We start from the raw sequence: 20,051 nt of genomic DNA on the forward strand, positions 1-20,051 counted from the left end.
TCAGAGGCTGAGGCTAGCCTGAATCCAAGGGCTGTAAGTAGCCACATTGGTATAGACACCTGGACGGTTGGGCAGGGCACAGCCCTTGCCCCAGCTCACCACACCCAATTGGACCCAGCGCCCAGACCTCATGCAGGTCAGGGGTTCTCCAGAGTCACGTTGCAGGAGAAAAACCAGCTTAGGTCCCAGCCCTCCAGAGACTTTGGGTCCCAGGGCTGCAGTCCCCCAGGTGGTGCCTCTGGGTTGGGGTCCAGGACACTGAGCCCTGGAGGTGGTACCTCCTAGGTCCTGGGTTCTAAGGAGGTAGGGTGCTGGCCATAGCAGCATAGACTCCAGAGTTTCCAGGAAGCTTCTCGCACCTGGCAGGCATCCTTCTGTCCCTTGACATAGCCGGTGCACAGGTTCCCTGGCAGCACTATGTGCTTGGCATGAGGAACATTGGTGCCCATGTGGTAGAGGAGGTCACAGGTGCAAGTATCCAGCAGTGGCACCCGTACTCCCTGCAGAGGTCGCCACTCTGGGAGTGGCACTGGAGAAGGGGGACTTCTAAGAGCTGGGAGACAGTGAGGTGGAAGAACTGGGAGGATGTTTGGGTCCCTGGAGGTCACGCTGGGTCCTGGATTGGGGCAGTGAGGGGCTGGGATTCCTGGTCAGAGAGAGGTGGAGAGATCGCCTGTCCCGCCCCAATGCCCCAGTGCCCCGCCCTCTGCCTCACCTCCTGAGTGGAGGCTGCCCTAGTCAGTGACTCAGCATGGTGTGCCTGGTGGTGGGCAAGGCCCAGGCTCAGGCAGGCAGATGGGCTGGACTTATGTGCTCAAGGGCACTGGGTGGCGAAGCTGCAGCAACGCCAGGTCTCCTCGGGCCCCGTCCTCTGAGTAGTCCGGGGGCAGCAGCACCCTCTGCACGGGCACCAAGAGAACGTGGGGCGAGGCAGGACACAGGTGCAGTGCCCCGAGGCACACGGGGTACTCAGATGGCAGCGGGTCTAGTTAAAGCAGCTCCTTCTCCACCCCCAGTAGGGCCCCCATTCCCGCCACCCTCTCACTCAGAGCCTGGGGACCATGCTTCCACCAAGTGGCGCGCCGCCTTCCGTGGGTCTTGCTGCACCCGCCCCTGCCCCCCTCGACGTTGAGCCCTCAGAGTAGGGGAATGCCCCTTGTCCAAGCCTGGGGTGCCTGCTCACCTCAGGAAGCAGTGTGCTGCCATCAGCACCCACTGGGGGGCGATGAGCAAGCCCACACACACGTGCCCCGCAGTGCTGGATGCTCGCCTGCCTCTGCCACTCTCCGTCCTGGGTGTCCCGGCCCCCCACGATGAGACTTGACACGTGAGGCTGCCCGCAGGCTGTGGGAGGACAAGGGGAACTCAAGGGCAAGCAGAGGAGCGGGGAACTGGGAGGAGGTTGGGGGCAGGGAGACACAGGGCTAAGGTTGCGGGGGTGGGGTGGGGGGGTGGGGTGGGGTGGAGGGGGGTTGGCACACTGGAGGAGGAAGCAGGGAAGGGACTGGATTATGGGTTTGGTGTCAGATAACAGGGTGAGGGGAGGGAGGTCAGAGATTAGGAATGAGGGTGCCCTCTGGTTGGAACCTGCAGAGAAAGGAGGAGGATCTAGCCCCCGCAGAGGCCCTTTTGTCTTCCTTTAGACCCTGGTTTGTCCCAGACCTAGCCCTGTGGCCCAGGCTCTATGCCCTATGCCCAGGCCCCAGAGACCACCCCTGCCCCGCACCCACTGTGAGATTTGGCCACCTTAGGTCTCAATACAAGCCCTGGAGCCCAGCCCCTCCCCCATCTTGTATTTCCATTGCCTGACAGCTGCTGCTGTGTGCCCCCCACCCCTAGACCCCGCAGCCCCTGGATTCTGTTCTCACACTTGCAGCTGGTGTCCTCCTTGCTAACTGGGCTGGGGGACGACCTGGGGGCTTAAAGACCCAGGAGGGGGTGGGGGCCTGGCCAGGAGGTAATTAAGGAGGTCAGGGTGGGGCTGTGGCTTCAGGCCCAGCCTTGAACAAAGATGCTTTGAACAGTGCTTTTGAGGTGGCAGGAAAGGGACACCTGGACTTCTCAAAGGAAACCTGGCTTGGGCCAAGGTGCACAGAACTGGGGGCGGGAGCCTGTGCCCAGCCAGGCAAGTGGGGGGGCGATGTGGGGTGGGGATGAACGGGGGTCGGGGTTGTTTCGGTCAGTCCACAAAGCTCCAGAGGATCCTTGGCCACTCATCTCTGAACCTGATCCTGCCTCCTGGCTCCTTGCAGTGCTCAGTCACTGGGGCTTCTGAACAGCATTGTTCTGTCCAGAAATCCTGGCCGGGACAGCCTCATACAGAGCCCAGACTCCAGGCCTTGCATAGCCCCTCCCAGCCCCAGCTCTGCACAGTTTTTTTTGTGGGGGGGAGGGGAATGAATGTCTTATGCATATCTTGTTTAAACCTGGCAGCTCTCCTCGCTTAACCCTAGAGGCAGGAGCAGACTTGACCTTGGGAAACAGTCTCCTCTTCAATTTGGGGTGGCCAGGACAGCAAGGCTGCTGGTCTTGGGTGAGGCTGGGAGATGCTGGGGACAGGGCTCAGTTGGCGGGCTGGGCTTGGACTGTGCCCACCTCCCAGAAGGCTCTGGAACCTCCTTCTACCAAATCATCCAGCAGCCCTCCACTTGGTTCTTCCTCCTGGGGGCCTTCCTGCCCAGCACACCTCCTCTGCCACGTCACAGTGGGAGTTGATGTGTGATAGAGGAGGTTTGATCTGTTTGTCCTCCCTCCATGAGGCAGGGTCTGGGTCTCTGTCCCTGTCTTAGCTCAGGCTGCCAGAACAGAACACCACAGACTGGGGAGCTTAAACACAGCTTATTTCTCACCATTCTGGAGGCTGGAAGTCCAAGAACAAGGAACTGGCAAGATGGGTTTCCCTCTGAGGCCTCTTCTCTTGGCTTGTAGGTGGCTGGCATGTCACTATGTGATCACACGGCCTCCTCTTTATGTCTGCTGGGCATGGGGGTGTGTGCTGGTGTCTGTTTTTAGAAGGACATTAATCCTATCGGATCAGAGCCCACCCTCAAGACTTCATTTAACCTTAATTACTTCCACAGACAGTCACATTGGGGGTTAAGGCTTCAACATATAAATTTTGGAGAGGACACAGACATTCAGTGCATACCAGTCCCCCATGGCCTGAACAGTGCCCAGCACAGAGTGGGCACTGAGTCTTTGGGAGTGAAAGGGGCCAGCAGGGCATCATGCCGGGAGTGAGGGTGAAGGATATGAACGAGGGGACCTAGAGGTGAACCGGTCCCAGCCCCAGCCCCTCCACTCGAAGTGAGGGAGGGCAGCCTCAGGCCTGACCTCTGCTGTCCACACTCTAGGAGCAGGCTCAAGCCCACGCTCAAGGACTCTGGAGTCAGCTTGTGGAACGCCCTCCCTCCAGCCCTGAGACCTTGGGAGAGTTTCCTCTTCTGTAAAACCCGCCTCCCAGGTGGTTGTGAAGATTAACTGGGTTAGCCCACGCAGAGCTTGGAATAGTGCCTGGCTGATGTAAATGCTATAGAAGTGCCACAAGAATAAAAGAAGCACCTTCCCCAAGGCTCCTGACCTTTCGTTACCCCGGATTCAGCTGCCATTAGAGGGCTTGGCAGGAATGGAGCCAGGTGGGCAGTGTTCCCCTTGGTGCAGAGTTGGGGCAGCTGGAGAGGCAGGTGGGAGTAAGAGTAACCAGGGACCCTGGGAACACATAGCTATCTCTGGAGATATGGGCCAAACCTTGAGAGGGGAGTTCACTGGAAGGCGGGATGGAAGGAGCTGCGTGTCTGCCTGTTGAAATTTAGGTGAGGCGGGAAGCCTGGAGGACAGACACCTGGGTGCAGGGACCAGGAAACAAATTCCCACTGAGAAACTGGCTTATGGTGGGAGGATCTGGTACTGATTGAATATTGGACAATCAAACCTGAGAGGAGTAGGAAAGGAACCTCGTTCCAGGGGCTCACCCCAACCCAGCCCCTGTCTCAGATTGAGAAACTGAGGCACAGACCCCTGCTGGGCCCACATGCCCTTCAGTCCCACCCTTGAGTCACACTGCAGAAATGGCCCCTCAGCAAATGTCATCTACTTGCCCTTCTCACAACTATCCTTCTCAGGGCCATAGCTGAGTCATCCCCACGTTTTTCTGGTGCTGGACCTGTCCCCACTCCCAGGGGAGGGCAAATGACCCAAACGGGGGCCATCATCCCACCATGTCCTCCAGGTCACAGTGATTGATCAAGAGGTAACACATGACCCCAGACCAGCCAATCAGAATCCTTCCCTGGGATTTTTACCCTGGAGGAGGGAGAGAGGACCCCTTGGGGCCCAGGCAGGGGGCAGCCATAGCTGCAGCCACTGGCGAGGACTCTCAGCTGGCCTGAGAGCCTGCAACCTTCCAGGCTGAGAAAGAGGGTCCTGTGAAGCTGGAGCTCCTCATTCCAGTCATCCTTGCCCTTGATGGGCTGTTCTTTATCCTTCTAAAGCAACTCTCCTTCACTCATGCTGGTACTAGGGGATTCTTTTGCTTACAACCAAAGTCTTTAAATGCCAAGGATGAAAACAAAATAACAGTTCAACAAAGGTGCAGGGGAGGTGCCCCCTGAGCTGGCTGCCCTGCCAGTGTGTTTCAGTATGGCGGTGCCCAGCCCACCATCTGCAGCACAGGACTCATCTCTGACGAGTGCCCAGCCCTGCCCTTGGCCAGATCCCAGGGGCACCCTGTAGACCTGGCAGCAGCAGGAGGTGGGAAGGGGTGGCCTTTCCAGGATCCAGGTGGCATGCTCACTGATGTCCCAGCAGAAGCTGGGCCCTTTGGGATGGCCACAGCCAGACCCCACACCATGCTGACCCAACAACCAGGGGTCATCCAAAGCAGCCTGAAGGGGGACAAAGGTGTGGGGTGAGTCAGGCCAGGGGGAGGGGCATGCCGTGGCACCTGGCTGGAGTCCTCTTGAGCCTCTGGGTAGGTGGCCCTGAACAGGACCCTATGGGTGGATGTGCACCTGGGTGGGCTTGAAGGTATTTCTGTGGATGAGTCTGTCACATGGGCACTGGGCCACCAGAGGCTACTCTGCCTGCGCTGGAGGAGGGGCAATGTCCAGGCAGGCCTGCAGGGCAGTGTCGCAGTGTGGCCAGTCTGGGGCCAAGCGCTTAATGGGCATTAAATCACACTGTCCTCCAGTAACACAGGGGACCCCAGGACAGTGAGTGTTCTGCTTGGGGTCAACTCAGAGGGCCTTTGGGGGAGGTGAGTGGGGGCACCCTCAGGTTTTGGCTGTTGGGGAGGGCAGATGGGGGAGTGGAAATCTCAATGCAGGTGAGTCTTACAGGAGACCTGGGAGACCCCACCTGCCTGGTACCTGCTGGCCCCTCTGAGTCAGGCCATGCAGTGAGAGGTGGACACAGGCCCTTGTGAGCTGAGTGACTTGAATAGTTCTGTCACCTTGCTGGGCCTCAGTTTCCTCACTGTGATAAGGGGGAAGAGAAGCTCCAGCCTTGCAGGGCTGCCTAGGGGCATGAAGCCTGAGCGTGGTGTCCTACAGCCTGTGTGGCTGTCCTGGTGGGCAGAGGCGAGGAGGGCACCCTCCCAAGACGCCTCCACCTGCCTCTTCACAGAGACAAGCTGTCAATCGATCAGAACTTCTCATACCTTCTGCTCTCATAGCACCTCTGGATCTCATGAAAACGCAGATCTGCCCAAATCCTTCTAAAGCAACTCTCCTTCACTCATGCTGGTACTAGGGGATTCTTTTGCTTACAACCAAAGTCTTTAAATGCCAAGGATGAAAACAAAATAACAGTTCAACAAAGGTGCAGGGGAGGTGCCCCCTGAGCTGGCTGCCCTGCCAGTGTGTTTCAGTATGGCGGTGCCCAGCCCACCATCTGCAGCACAGGACTCATCTCTGACGAGTGCCCAGCCCTGCCCTTGGCCAGATCCCAGGGGCACCCTGTAGACCTGGCAGCAGCAGGAGGTGGGAAGGGGTGGCCTTTCCAGGATCCAGGTGGCATGCTCACTGATGTCCCAGCAGAAGCTGGGCCCTTTGGGATGGCCACAGCCAGACCCCACACCATGCTGACCCAACAACCAGGGGTCATCCAAAGCAGCCTGAAGGGGGACAAAGGTGTGGGGTGAGTCAGGCCAGGGGGAGGGGCATGCCGTGGCACCTGGCTGGAGTCCTCTTGAGCCTCTGGGTAGGTGGCCCTGAACAGGACCCTATGGGTGGATGTGCACCTGGGTGGGCTTGAAGGTATTTCTGTGGATGAGTCTGTCACATGGGCACTGGGCCACCAGAGGCTACTCTGCCTGCGCTGGAGGAGGGGCAATGTCCAGGCAGGCCTGCAGGGCAGTGTCGCAGTGTGGCCAGTCTGGGGCCAAGCGCTTAATGGGCATTAAATCACACTGTCCTCCAGTAACACAGGGGACCCCAGGACAGTGAGTGTTCTGCTTGGGGTCAACTCAGAGGGCCTTTGGGGGAGGTGAGTGGGGGCACCCTCAGGTTTTGGCTGTTGGGGAGGGCAGATGGGGGAGTGGAAATCTCAATGCAGGTGAGTCTTACAGGAGACCTGGGAGACCCCACCTGCCTGGTACCTGCTGGCCCCTCTGAGTCAGGCCATGCAGTGAGAGGTGGACACAGGCCCTTGTGAGCTGAGTGACTTGAATAGTTCTGTCACCTTGCTGGGCCTCAGTTTCCTCACTGTGATAAGGGGGAAGAGAAGCTCCAGCCTTGCAGGGCTGCCTAGGGGCATGAAGCCTGAGCGTGGTGTCCTACAGCCTGTGTGGCTGTCCTGGTGGGCAGAGGCGAGGAGGGCACCCTCCCAAGACGCCTCCACCTGCCTCTTCACAGAGACAAGCTGTCAATCGATCAGAACTTCTCATACCTTCTGCTCTCATAGCACCTCTGGATCTCATGAAAACGCAGATCTGCCCAAGCAGTTCCAAGCAGCCCAAGTCGGTCCCGCTGGCCTGGTCCCTTGGCCATGCTGAGGCTGGGTTCTGGGACCCCAGCGTTGCAGTGGGGGGAGACATGCTTGATGCTGCCCCTCCACCCAGGCCACCTATGGAGCTTGGAGCCCCCACGCCCCCAGGACAAGCCTCAACCACGGGGAGTCAGGAGAGAAAGGGCCATGCCGGATCCTCGTCCCCCACAGGCAATGCTGAGGTGTGTCCCCGTGATTTCTCAGGGGATCCTGGCCAGACAGCGCCTCAGCTGCCCACAAGGGTAACCTCCTCATCTGGGCGAACGTCATTGGCTCTCACCCTTCCTGCCTCAGTTTCCCCACTCTTCACTGGGGCTTCTTGGTATCGCCTCCCAAATAAATTATCTGCACCCTCGTCCTGGTCCCAGGTCAGCCTTTGGGGGACCGTGGTGAGACCAGGAGCGTCTGGCATCTGTGTGGTGGGGAACACGGCATGAGCGCTAGGGGTGTTTGGGGGCATTTCCTCCCCTGCACTCCACTCCAGCCTTCCTAGCCCCCAGGGACCCTGTTGCTACTTATGTCCTCCTGTAAATTATCTTTCTTTTTTAAAAATATTTATTTGGCTGCGCCAGGTCTTAGTTGCAGCACACGGGATCTTTGTTGCAGGATATCTTTAGTTGCGGCATGAGTGTTCTAGTTCCCTGACCAGGGATTGAACCTGGGCCCCTACATTGGGAGCACAGAGTCTTAACCACCAGACCACCAGGGAAATCCCTGTAAATTATCTTTCTGATTGAACCAACCTGAGAGGGTTCTGTTGTTTGCAACCAAAACCTGTATAGCACAAATGGGTGACGATGGTTTAGGAGTTAAGGAGTGGTCTTCGAGTGGATGGGACGCGGGTAACTGTGAGGGTATCCAGGAATCCACCCAGGGCCATAGAACGTGGTGCAAGGCATCAACATGAACATGCACACGTTTATTAGCAAAGGGGACAGAAGGGGACTGGGCCTGGTCCAGCAGGCAGTCCTGCCACTGGCGTGCCCCCAGCCCTTGGCGCATATGTCTGGAGCTGCAGTAACTACTGCACCCTCATGGGCTTAGGTGTGCACAGGCCAGCTGCAGGAGTCAGGGATCCCCGAGCAGAGCGAGGGGCAGCAGCAACTGAGAGGGGTCTGGCCTAGGTGTGCTGCGGCCCACCAGCATCTGGATCCAGTTGAAGTAACTACAGACACTGGTGTAGATGCCAGCCTGATTGCACCTACCACAGCCCACTCCCCAGCTCACGATTCCAGTCTGAATCCACAGCCCATTCTTTTCACAGACCAAGGGTCTGCCTGGGTCACCCTGGGAAGCAGTGTGGGTGAGCAAGACCTGGGGTGGGGCAGGAGGGGCCAATGGAGAGGCTGGTAGAGCAGGAGGGGCTGTGGAGCTGGGCAGACTGGCTGCAAATCCCACTCCTCCCCCTGGAAGCAAAAAAACTTCAGTTTCTGCATCTGCAAAGGGGGGCAATAGTCTATCCACTCAATTTCACATAAGGATCAAAGGAGGTACAATTAATGTAAAACGGGAAGCTTGTTTATAGGCTGGATAAATGAGGTCTACAATGATTTTCTCATGAATGAACTCTAAGGGTGGATTGGTAGGGGGTCAAGGTGGTTGCTCTCAGGCCCAAGATTGGGAGGGGTGGTACCCAGTTTCAGTATGGCCCTCATTGGGGCAGGGGTACTCACTTTGCAGGTGTCAGTGGTGCCATCCTCAGAGCCAGGACAAATCATATTATTACTGCTGTGACTGCGGTAATCAGGCTGATGGAACAGGTAGGAACACCTGGATTTGTTTATGATGGAGACTTTCACTTCCTGAAGATTGTAGGGAGGTGGCAGATCTGTCGGGGTTGAGGGTGGGAGAGAGAAAGACAACAACCTTAGCCTCTCCTCTGCCATCTGGGGAAAGGGGGTATGAAGGGGAGTGGACTTCCTGGAGTACCTACAGTACCTGGGACATTGCTCTTGATTCCTCTGCTCTAGTCCAGCACCCAGCATGTGGTGGGTGATGAACAATATCACAGAAGGACCCAATGGATGGACAGGCTGTCATAGCACCTCCCTGAGGCTTGGTTTCCCTCTCTGTAGCCTGCAGATGACAGGCCCTGCCTGAGCCAGTGGGGAGAGACCATGGCTGAAGCATACACAGGGGGAGGGGCTGATGCAGCTGAGCTTGTTTATAATTAGTATAGCTGCAGGATCCAGGCTGAAGTTTTCCCAAATTTGATGAAAGATATGAATCTACACATTCAAGAAGGTGAACAAATTCCAAGTAGGATAAACACAAGGAGATCCACACTGAGATACATTTTCATCAAAATATCAAAACGCAAAGACAAAAGGAGAATCTTGTAAACAGCGAGAGAGAAGCTACACATCAAGTATAAGGGATCTTCAACAAGATTGACAGCCACATTCCTTTCAGACACCCTGGAGGTCAAAAGGCAGTGCAATGACATATGTAAAGTGCTAAGAGACTAAAACAGTCAACCAAGAATTCTAGATCAGGCAAAACTATCCTTCAAAAAAAATGAAGGCAAGATTAAGATATTCCCAGATAAGCAAATGCTGAGAGTGTTCATCATTAGTAGGCCTGCCCTACAAGAAATGAAAAAGGGAGCCCTTCAGGATGAAATGAAAGGGCAGTAGCCAGTAACTTAAACCCATAGGAAGAAATAGAGAACACTGGTAAACGTAACTACACAGGTAAACATACAAGCCAGTATTATTATAGTTTTGGTTCATACTTTTTTTGCTATACAATTTAAAAGACAAATGCAATTTAAAAGACAATAATTGTAAATCTCTGCTACACAGAGATTGGTTACACAATATATAAAGATATGGTTACACAATATATAAAGATGTAAACTGTGACAATAACAACTTGAGAAGAATAGAGTTGTATAGGAACAGAACTTTTGTATGCTATTGAACCTAAGTTGATATTAATTCAAAATAGACTGGTATAAGTTTAAGTTATTAACTGTAATCTCCAGGGAAACTGCTGAGAAAATAAATAAAAAATATACAGAACAGGAAATAAGAAGGAAATCAATACAGTACACTAATAAAAATCAATTAAACACAAAAAGGAGGAAATAAGGAACAAAAAAGATATAAGACTTAGGTATAGATATAGATATGATATAGATATAAGATATCTATATCTTCTACATCTGACAAAATATAGAAAACAAATTGAATAATGATAGAAGTAAATCCTTCCCTATCAGTAATTAATTTTAATGTAACTATTAAACACTCCAATTAAAAGGAAGAGATTGGCAGAAAGGATTAAAAACAGAGATCCAACTATATCCTGTCTACAAGACAATAATTTTATTATTTTTTAATTTTTTAAAATTTATTTATTTATTATTTTTGGCTGTATTGGGTCTTTGTTGTTGTGCATGCGAGCTTTCTCTAGTTGTGGCAAGTGGGGGCCACTCTGTTGTGGTGCACAGGCTTCTCATTGCGTGGTTTCTCTTGCTGCAGAGCACAGGCTCTAGGTGCGCAGTCTTCAGTAGTTGTGGCACATGGGCTCAGCAGTTGTGGCTCGTGGGCTCTAGAGTGCAGTCTCAGTAGTTGTGGCTAGTGGGCTCTAGAGCGCAGGATCAGTAGTCGTGGCGCATGGGCTTAGTTGTTCCGCGGCATGTGGGATCTTCCCAGACCAGGGCTCGAACCTGCGTCCCGTGCATTGGCAGGCAGATTCTTAACCACTGCACCACCAGGGAAGCCCGACAATAATTTTTGATCCAAAGGTAAATATAGGTTTAAAGTGAAAGGTTGGAAAAAGAGATTCCATGCAAATAGTAACCAAAAAGAGCTGAGGTTGCTATACTAACATCAGACAAAATGGATTTTCAGTCAAAACATGTTACAAGAGTCAAAGAAGGGGGACTTCCCTGGTGGTCCAGCAGGTAAAACTCTGTGCTCCCAATGCAGGGGACCTGGGTTTGATCCCTGGTCAGGGAACTAGATCCCACATGCATGCTGCAACTTAAGAGTCTGCATGTCGCAACTTAGAAGTCTGCATGCCACAACTAAGAAATCCCACATGCCGCAACTAAGTATCCCACATGCTGCAGTGAAGATCCTGCATGCTGCAACTAAGACCCAGCGCAGCCAAAATAAATAATAAATAAATAAATAATTAATTAATTTTAAAAAGAGTCAAAGAAGGACATTATATGTTGACAAAAGTGGCAAGTCCTCAAGATATAATAATTATAAATATCTACACATCTAACAACTGAGTCCCAAAATACATGAAGCAAAATTGATGTAACTGGTGGGAGAAATAGACAGTTCTACGAGAACAGTTGGAGATTTCAATGCCCCACTTTTAATAATGGGAGATTTCAATACCCCACTTTTATTAATGGATAGAACAACCAGAGAGAAGATCAGTAAGATAACAAAGGACTTGAACAGCATTATAAAGCAGCTAGACCTAAAAGACATATACAGAACAATCCACCCAAACAAGAGCAGAATACACATTCCTTTCAAGTGGATGCAAAACATTCTCCAAGATAGATGACATGTCAGGCCACAAAATAAGTTGCAATAAATTAGAAAAGATTGACATCACAGAAAACAGTGGATTGAGGCTAGAAATCAATAACAGAAGGAAAACTGAAAAATTCACAAATATGTGGAAATTAAACAACATACTCCTAACCAATGGGTCAAAGAAGAAATCACAAGGAAAATTAGAAAGTATTTTGAGATGAATGGAAATAAAAACACAACATACCAAAACTTATTGGATGCAGCAAAAGCAATTCTCATAAGGAAATTTATAGCTGGAAATGCCTATGTTAATAAAGGAAAAAAATCTCAAATCAACAATCTAACTTAAGGAACTAGAAAAAAAAAGAGCAAATTAAAGCCAAAGGTAGAAGAAGGAAGGAAATAATAAAGAGAGGAATGGAAAAAAATCAAACTAGGGAACAGAAAAACAATAGCGAAAATCAACAAAACCAAAAGTTGGTTCTTTGAAAGATCAACAAAATTGACAATGAAAGTGGGGACATTATTACCGACCTTAAAGAAAAAGTAAGGACTATAAGTGAATACTATGAACAATTGTATTCCGACAAATTAGATAACCTAGAGGAAATGGACAAATTCCTAGGAACACACAAAATACTAAAACAGACTCAAGAAGAAATAGAAAATCTGAACAGACACATAACAAGTAAAAAGATTTAGTCACTAGTCAGAAACCTCCCAGTGAAGAAAAGCCTTGGGCCAGATGGCTTAAATGGTGACTTCTATCAAACATAGGAAGAAATTAACATCAATCATTCTTCCAAAAAACAGAAGACGAAGGAACACTTACTAACTCATTCCATGAGACTGGCATTACGGTGACACCAAAGCCCAAGCAAGTTATCACACACAAAAAGAAACTACAGGGCTTCCCTGGTGGCGCAGTGGTTGAGAGTCCACCTGCCGATGCAGGGGATACGGGTTCGTGCCCCGGTCCGGGAAGATCCCCCATGCCACGGAGCGGCTGGGCCCGTGAGCCATGGCCGCTGGGCCTGCGCGTCCGGAGCCTGTGCTCTGCAGCAGGAGAGGCCACAACAGTGAGAGGCCCGCGTACCGCAAAAAAAAAAAAAAACTACACACCAAAAATGCTCAACAAAATACCAGCAAACTGAATCCAGCAGCATATTAAAAGAATTCTACACCACGACCATGCAAGATTTATCCAGAGTGCAAGGTAGGTTCAACATACGAAAATCAATCAATATAACATACTACAGACTACAGTAATAGAATGAAGGAAAAAAAAAAACCCACATGGTTATCCTAATTGATGCAGGAAAATCCAACACTTTCATTATAAAAACACTCAATAAACTAAAGATAGAGAGAACTTCCTTAACATGATAGAGATCATATGTGAAAAACCCACAGCTACAGAATTGTGAAAGACTGAAAGCTTTCCCCCTAAGATCAGGAAAAAGACAATGATGCCAGTTTTTTGCCACTTCTATCTAACATTTTACTGGAAGTTCTAGTCAGAGCAATTAGGCAAGAAAAGGAAATAAAACACATCCAAGTTGGAAAGGAAGAAGTAAAACTATATCTATTCACAGGTGACATGATCTTATATATAGAAAATAATGAAGAGTACACAAAGAAGGACTAGAATTAATAAATGAATTCAGCAAATTTGCAGGATCTAAAATCAAGACACAAAAGTCAATTATATTTCTATACACTACCAATGAACAATTTCAGAAGGATATTAGAAAAGAAATTTCATTTTACAATAGCATCAAAAAGAATAAAATAGTTAAATTTAATTGAGGACCTGTACACAAAAAACTACAAAACATTGCTGAAAGAAATTAAAGAAGACATAAATAAATGGAAACGTATCTTCTGTTTATGGACTGGAGACTTAATATTATTTAGATGACACTACTCCCCCAAAGCAATCCACAGATTCAATGCAATCCCTACCCAAATTCCAATGGCCTTTTCAGTGGAAATTGACAAGCTCATCCTAACATTTAGAGGGACTATCAAGAGACCCCCAAATAACAAAACCAATATTTGAAAAAGTAAACAAAGTTGGAGAATACACACTTCCCAATTTCAAAACATACTTGGAAGCTACAGGAGTCAAACAATGGGGTCCTGGCAAATGGATAAACATACAGACAAACAACAGAATTGTGAGTCTAGAAAATAAACCCATTCTTCTTTGGTCAACTAATTTTTGACAAGGGTACCAAGATAATTCAGTGGAGTAGAGAATAGTCTCTTTAACAAATGGTGCTGGGACAACTAGATTATCCAAATGCAAAAAATGAAGTTGGACCCACTACTTCGCACCATAAACAAAGATCAACTCAAAATGAATCAAACAGGGCTTCCCTGGTGGCGCAGTGGTTGAGAGTCTGCCTGCTGATGCAGGGGACACGGGTCCATGCCCCGGTCCGGGAAGACCCCACATGCCACGGAGCGGCTGGGCCCGTGAGCCATGGCCGCTGAGCCTGCGCATCCGGAGCCTGTGCTCTGCAACGGGAGAGGCCCCAACAGTGAGAGGCCCACGTATCGCAAAAAAAAAAAAAAGAATCAAAGATATACATATAACAGCTAAAACTATAAAACTCTTCAAGAAAACATGAGGGTAAATCTTCATGACCTTGAATTTGGCAATGATTTCTTAGACATGACATCAAAAGCAAAAGCGCCAGAGAAAAAATAATCTGAACTTCATCAAAATTAAAATATTCTGTGCATCAATAGATACTATCATGAAAGCGAAAAGAGATGTGGTCCACGAGTCTTGGCTCAGTCCTGCATCTGAAGTGCTCTTCCCCCATCAACACCAGGGACTGACAACATGGAACAACCTGGAAGGAAGGAGCTATGATGCCTCTTTCGAAGAAACTGAAGAGTTAAGTAAGAGGATTCAAAACACAACTTTCTGACACTAAAGCCTACCTGTTCTGCAGAACTTCAGCTAAGTCTTCATTTCAACGTTCAAACCTTTAGCTCTTCGTCCTTTTCCTGGAGATTATTGCCTCTTTCCTGGCATCACTTGGCTCTCTAAGCATCATGAACCCCATTAGGCCAGCTGGTCTTACCCTTAGCTACATATTAGAATCACCTGGGATGCTTAAAAATATCCCAATGTCTGTGCCACATCCCAGACCAATTAAATCCATGGAGTGAGACCCAGGAACCAGTTTAAAAAAAAAAAAGAAGAAAAAAGGAAAAAAAAACCCCACAGAATAGGAAAAGATATTTGCAAATCATATATCTAAAAAGGGTCTAGTGTCCAGAATATATAAAAACGATTACAACATCACAACAAAGACAGCTCAGTTTAAAAATGGGTTGGGGGGCTTCCCTGGTGGCACAGTGGTTGAGAGTCCACCTGCCGATGCAGGGGACACGGGTTCGTGCCCCGGTCCAGGAAGATCCCACATGCCACGGAGCGGCTAGGCCCGTGAGCCATGGCCGCTGAGCCTGCGCGTCTGGAGCCTGTGCTCAGCAACAGGAGAGGCCACAACAGTGAGAGGCCCGCGTACCGCAAAAAACATAAATAAATAAATAAATAAATTTTAAAAAGTGGGCTGGGAATTCCCTGGAGGTCCAGTGGTTAGGACTCTCTGCTCTCACTGCTGAGGGCCCAGTTTCAATCCCAGGCTGGGGAACTATGATTCCACAAGCCACGTGGTGTGACCAGAAAAATAAAAGGGTAAGGGACTTAAATAGCCATTACTCCAAGGAAGATATACAAATGGCCAACCAACACATGCAAAGTTGCTCAACATCACTAGTCATTAGAGAAATGCAAATCAAAACCACAGTGAAATACCACTTCACACCCACTAGGATGGCCAAAACAAAACAAAACAAACAAACAAACAAAAACCTGGAAAATAACAAGTTTTTTATTGAGGAGAATGGAGAGAAATTATAACCCTCATTGTTGATAGGAATGTAAAATGGAGCAGCTGCTATGGAACACTGTCAGCTCCTCAAGAAGTTAAACATAGAATGACCATGTGATCCAGGATTGCACTCCTAAATACATTCACAAAATAATTGAAAAGAGGAATTCAAGCACAAATTTGTATACTAATACAAATACCCCAAAGATGGAAACAACACAAATGTCATCAATGGAGGAATGGATAAACAAATTGTGCATCCATACAATGGAATATTATTCAGCCATAAAAGAGAATGAAGTTTTGATACATACCATAATATGGATGAATCTTGAAAACATTATGCTAAGTGAAAGAAGCCAAACATGAAAGGTGACACAGTGTATGATTCCATTTATATGAAATGTCCAGAATAGGTAAATCCATAGAGACAAAAAGTTGGTTAGTGGTTGCTAAGGGCTGGAGGGAGGGGGTAATGGGGAGTGACTGCTTAACGGTTATGGGATTTCCTCTGGGCGTGATGAAAATGTTTTGGATCTTGATAGAGTTGATGGTTATGCACTGTGAATGTTCTAAATGCCATTGAATTATATACTTTAAAATGGTTAATGTTATATGAGTTAAACCTTAAAAAGAAAGGAGTGAAGTACTGACACACACTAAAACATGAATGAACACTGAAAATATTATGCTTAGTGAGAGAAGCTAGCATGTAGTGTATAACTGTATTCATATGAAGCATCCAGAGTAGGTAAATCCATTAGAGACAGAAAGCAGATTAGTGGCTGCCAGGGGCTATGGCCCTAGAACAATGGGAGAATTAGGAGTAATGGCTAATAAGCATGGGATTTCATTTTGAGATGATGAAAATGTTCTGTAATTAGACAGTGGTGATGCTGGAACCACTCTGTGAATATACTAAAAAAAAAACCATCTGAATTGTATGCCTTTTTTTTTTTTTTGGCTGCACCGCACGGGGTTTGGGATCTTAGTTCCCCAACCAGAGATCGAACCCACTCCCCCTGCAGTGGAAGCCCGGAGTCTTAACCACTGGACTATCAGGGAAGTCCCTGAATTGTATACTTTAAAAGGATGAATTTTATGGTTTGTGAAGTACACTTCAAAAAACCCCCAAAACAAACAAAAAAAACAAACAATGCCTGATGCCTTTCTGACAAGTCCACCCCAAAACCTCGCACACCCCCGCAGGCTGGGGGTGTGGCCTGGGCCGGTGAGGGGCAGGAGGGGCCTCCCTCTCTGGTTTCTGGCTCACAGACTCGGAAGGGAGGGGGAGCTGAGTGTGGGTACAGAAAGCCCTGCTCTACAGGGGGGGCGGGGTGTGGAAAGGAGGTGAGGAGGGATTGCTCAGCGGGCCAAAGCCAAAGCACAGTGGCACACAGACCAAGGTGGGGGCCACTGCAGCTGGTGTGGCTGGCACAGAGCGTGGTGAATAACACTCCCCTTCCCCACCCGTCTGTCCCCAACCTCACTCTTTTTCTCATGGATGTCCCCCCAGCCATTCACCCAGCAGTCATCCCGGTTCTTGAACTCAGAAGAGGAGGACAGGACACAGACGGGCTGGATGTGCTTATTGAAGGTGACAGAGGAGGACAGCTTCAGCAGGGAGCTGTCGTCCTGCAAATACTTCCTGGATTCGGGGTATATAATAATACTCTTCACCCTGTAACGATGGAGGTAGGCCCGCAGGATCCAAATGGGTGGTGTAACACACAGCTCGCCAAACTGGACCGACCATTCGTAGGGATCTCTGTTGCTGGCAGGGGAGGAGAGAGCCATCGGGGTCCTCAGAGGGAGGGTGGGCCACCTGAGCACACCTGGGGCTGCTCCCTGAGCTGAGACCCCTGGGCTGCTGCGGGGCTCACCCCAGGCACCATTAGCAGGTCTTCCTTCAACCAAAGAGGCCAGGGTAGAAACGGGGAGAGCCCAGACAGCCCCAAACAAAGTCCCACACCTGGGGGCTTGGGGGGGTTGGCAGGAGGGTGCCTCCCCTGCCAGCTCATCTGGCCAGTCACTCAACCACCTGTCAACTCCAAAAACCCTTCTCAAAAGGCAACGAGCAGGTGCACGGGCGCCACAGCAGGCTGGGCTCAAAACAGCTTCCGGGGCCACTGTCACCACAGGCCAGGCTCCGTGTCCAGCACTTACTTCAGCTCATTCCTCCCCCCGCGTGGGGCGGGGGAGGGGTCACCTCTCCTGGGAGGTGGGGTGAGGAAGGTGGAGGTTGGTGGTGCCATTTGGGGACAAGTGAAGCGAGAAAGAAAAGAACAAGACAAACAAATGTGCGTGGGAATGTTCTGGGAGAACGTTCTGGTAGAAACCGCACAGGGTTTCCTCCCGGAGCGCCCTGGGGGACTCGCGTGGGTGCGTAACGGGCTGCAGCCGGGGCTGCGCCTCAGGAGCACACGAGGGCCGTGTCCACGTGGGGCATGCGCGCAGGTCCCGGTGCAGACCCAGGGCCCGGGGTCAGCGGGCCGCCCGCCCCCAGACTCATTTTTGGAAGCAGGGCGCGGCCGAGAGCACCCAGCGGCGGTTGAGCAGGCTTGCTCCGCAGTAGTGGGAGCCCCATAGGCGCAGGCTGCCCTGCCACGGCCAGCGCCCAAGCTCTGCATCCTTTCCACCCACTATGCGTGTCGGGACAGTCCGTTGGCCACATGGCCCTGGGATGGACAGACGGACATCAGGCTGAGCTGCGGGAGGCAGGCCCACCCCGTCCACCCTCACCCACCGGGTGGGAGAAGGAAAGGGGCGCCCCGGGGAACCGCGCGTCCAGGGGTCTTGCCGCCCAGGAAGAAGGGGACGCTGGGGACCTGCCCCACGTGGTCCACAGGCGCCCGCCCCTACCGCACACCCGGGGGGGGCCCCATCAGTTACATGCGAGCATAGAAGAGTTCTCGAAACCTGGGGCGGGAAGAGGAAAAGATGAGTCGCCCTTCGCGCTCCGGCTCAGGTGCCCTGCGCAGGGAAGCGCGCCCCCTGGACGCCTTACCTGGAAGCAACAGGTCCCTATCCCGCAACGCTGCGAGTAGGAGAGAACGTGAGCTCCCCTTGGTCTCCACGCGCCCCACCCTTCCCCCATCACCCCTAGCTGCGCCGGCAGCCCCCGCCTCAGCTCACCCTGCCTCGCGATTTCGACCCGCACCAACAGTTGCGCGAGCAGAAGCGTCCCGACCCGCGCGCCCATGGCCTCTTCTCGCCGCCTGGCGCCCCCTCTGCTTCCGCCAGCTCCAAGGCCCGGCTGGGGCGCCCCCTCGGGGAGAGGGAGCCACGGGAACCCTGGCCGCCCCCTTCCCTCAGCTTGACCTCTCTGGTCCAAGGGCTGTTTGGGAGCCTGGACGTCACAGTGCCCCGGCTTTGAGCTTCTACTGGGGCTCGGTCCCACAACTACGTACCTTGTTATGGCCCAGGAGCCAGTGTACCCAGACGATCCCTTTCTTGTCTGCGACCCTGGGGGCCTGGCTGCCCCCCATGCTGCCCTCTTTTCTACCCATTCCTTCCGCTAGGAAGGACCAAGGACCTGCCCCATAGCCAGGGCTCCCGTGAAAGCACATTAGCAAGTCCTCACTGAGACCCCCATCGGGGGTCTCATACTGTGTCATCTACTGTTAAATGTGATGATCCGTTACAGGACCCACAGAATAAATGTTGGCCTGATTTGACCATCTAGAGGGCTCTTAGCCTCCATGTCTGCCTGCTGCCCAGCAGCAAGCCTCAACTAACTCTATGGAGTCTACAGGTAGCTTCCCTTCCTTGCGGACAATATTGCAGGGCACCAGAGTCACCAAACTGACTCTCTCATAGATGTGAGCAGACCACTGAGTTGGGGTCCACAGGACCACCCTCTGAGTCAATGATTTTTTAGGAGGATTCACAGAACTCAGAAAAGCTGTTGTACTCCTGGTTATGGTTCCTTACAGTTAATGGATACAGATAACATCAGCAAATGTCAAAGGTGCAGAGGAGAGTCTGGAAGAGACCAGGTGCAGGCTTCCAGTTGTCCTCTTCCAGGGGAGTCATGTGGGCAGTGTTTAATTTTCCCAGCCATGACGTGTGACAACACTCGTGAACTTTTGCCAACCAGGGAAGCTCACTGAAAGTTTGGTGTCTAGAGTTTTTACTGGGGTTTCATCACATAGGCATGGAGGGCCCATGTGGCCAACCTTATTTCTCAGACTGCAGCCCCTCCAGAGGTCCAGCTGATCCAGTGTGACCCAAGGCCCCGCCATAAATCACATCATTATCATCAACTATCTGGAGTGGCCTGAGGCCCCAGGTCTACAAAGACAGTCTTTTCAGGCAGGACATTCCAAGGGCTCAGAGGTTATTTCCTAGGAGGTGGGCAAGGGCCAGTCCTTTCTTTGGATTGTGCAGGGTTTGAACATCCTAGGCCTGTTCAGTTAACCTTTTACTGGACAGCAACCAAGGATGAAGAAATATTTGCAGAAAATCTGCACATGCACCAGAAGGATCTATTTCAATAAACTGAACTGACTCCAAGGAAACCTGAGATAATACAGTAAGTCCCCTACAAACGAACGAGTTCCATTCATAAGTCCAACAAAGTTAGCCCAGGTACCCACCTAACACAATCGGCTATATAGTACTGTGCTGTAATAGCTTTATAATACTTTCA

The 20,051-nt window shown here is 50.9% G+C and overlaps 2 protein-coding genes across 2 annotated transcripts; both read right to left on the minus strand.

The window, feature by feature from the left end:
* On the minus strand, positions 1-6,986 carry PRSS33 (serine protease 33). Its single transcript, XM_007453660.1, is given in 8 exon segments — positions 1-158; positions 359-529; positions 716-978; positions 1,181-1,249; positions 1,251-1,344; positions 4,793-4,883; positions 6,022-6,112; positions 6,886-6,986. Coding segments are annotated over 8 exon segments (1,038 nt in total).
* Positions 6,987-8,052: 1,066 nt separating this feature from the next.
* LOC103072836 (putative serine protease 41) lies at positions 8,053-18,888 on the minus strand. Its single transcript, XM_007453661.1, has 9 exons — positions 18,811-18,888; positions 18,536-18,668; positions 18,408-18,437; positions 18,293-18,319; positions 17,913-18,078; positions 17,697-17,704; positions 16,903-17,166; positions 8,658-8,827; positions 8,053-8,271 (listed from the first exon to the last, which is right to left on the minus strand). Exons 1-9 carry the CDS (start codon positions 18,886-18,888, stop codon positions 8,053-8,055), a joined length of 1,095 nt encoding a protein of 364 aa, XP_007453723.1.
* Between the last annotated feature and the right edge of the window lie 1,163 nt (positions 18,889-20,051).

The sequence above is a fragment of the Lipotes vexillifer genome, unplaced genomic scaffold (genome assembly GCF_000442215.2).
Source record: "Lipotes vexillifer unplaced genomic scaffold, Lipotes_vexillifer_v1.1 scaffold914, whole genome shotgun sequence".
NCBI lineage: Eukaryota > Metazoa > Chordata > Mammalia > Artiodactyla > Lipotidae > Lipotes > Lipotes vexillifer.

What these genes read in the sequence shown, in the direction of transcription:
- LOC103072836 (XM_007453661.1), bottom strand. Translation starts at nt 18,888, where the DNA reads ATGGGGGGCAGCCAGGCCCCCAGGGTCGCAGACAAGAAAGGGATCGTC. An exon ending in TAGGGACCTGTTGCTTCCAG is followed by an intron (nt 18,320 to 18,407) that starts GTAAGGCGTCCA and finishes TTCCCGCCCCAG; the next exon opens with GTTTCGAGAACTCTTCTATG. An exon ending in GAATGGCTGGGGGGACATCC is followed by an intron (nt 8,828 to 16,902) that starts ATGAGAAAAAGA and finishes TCTCTCTCCCAC; the next exon opens with CCTCAACCCCGACAGATCTG.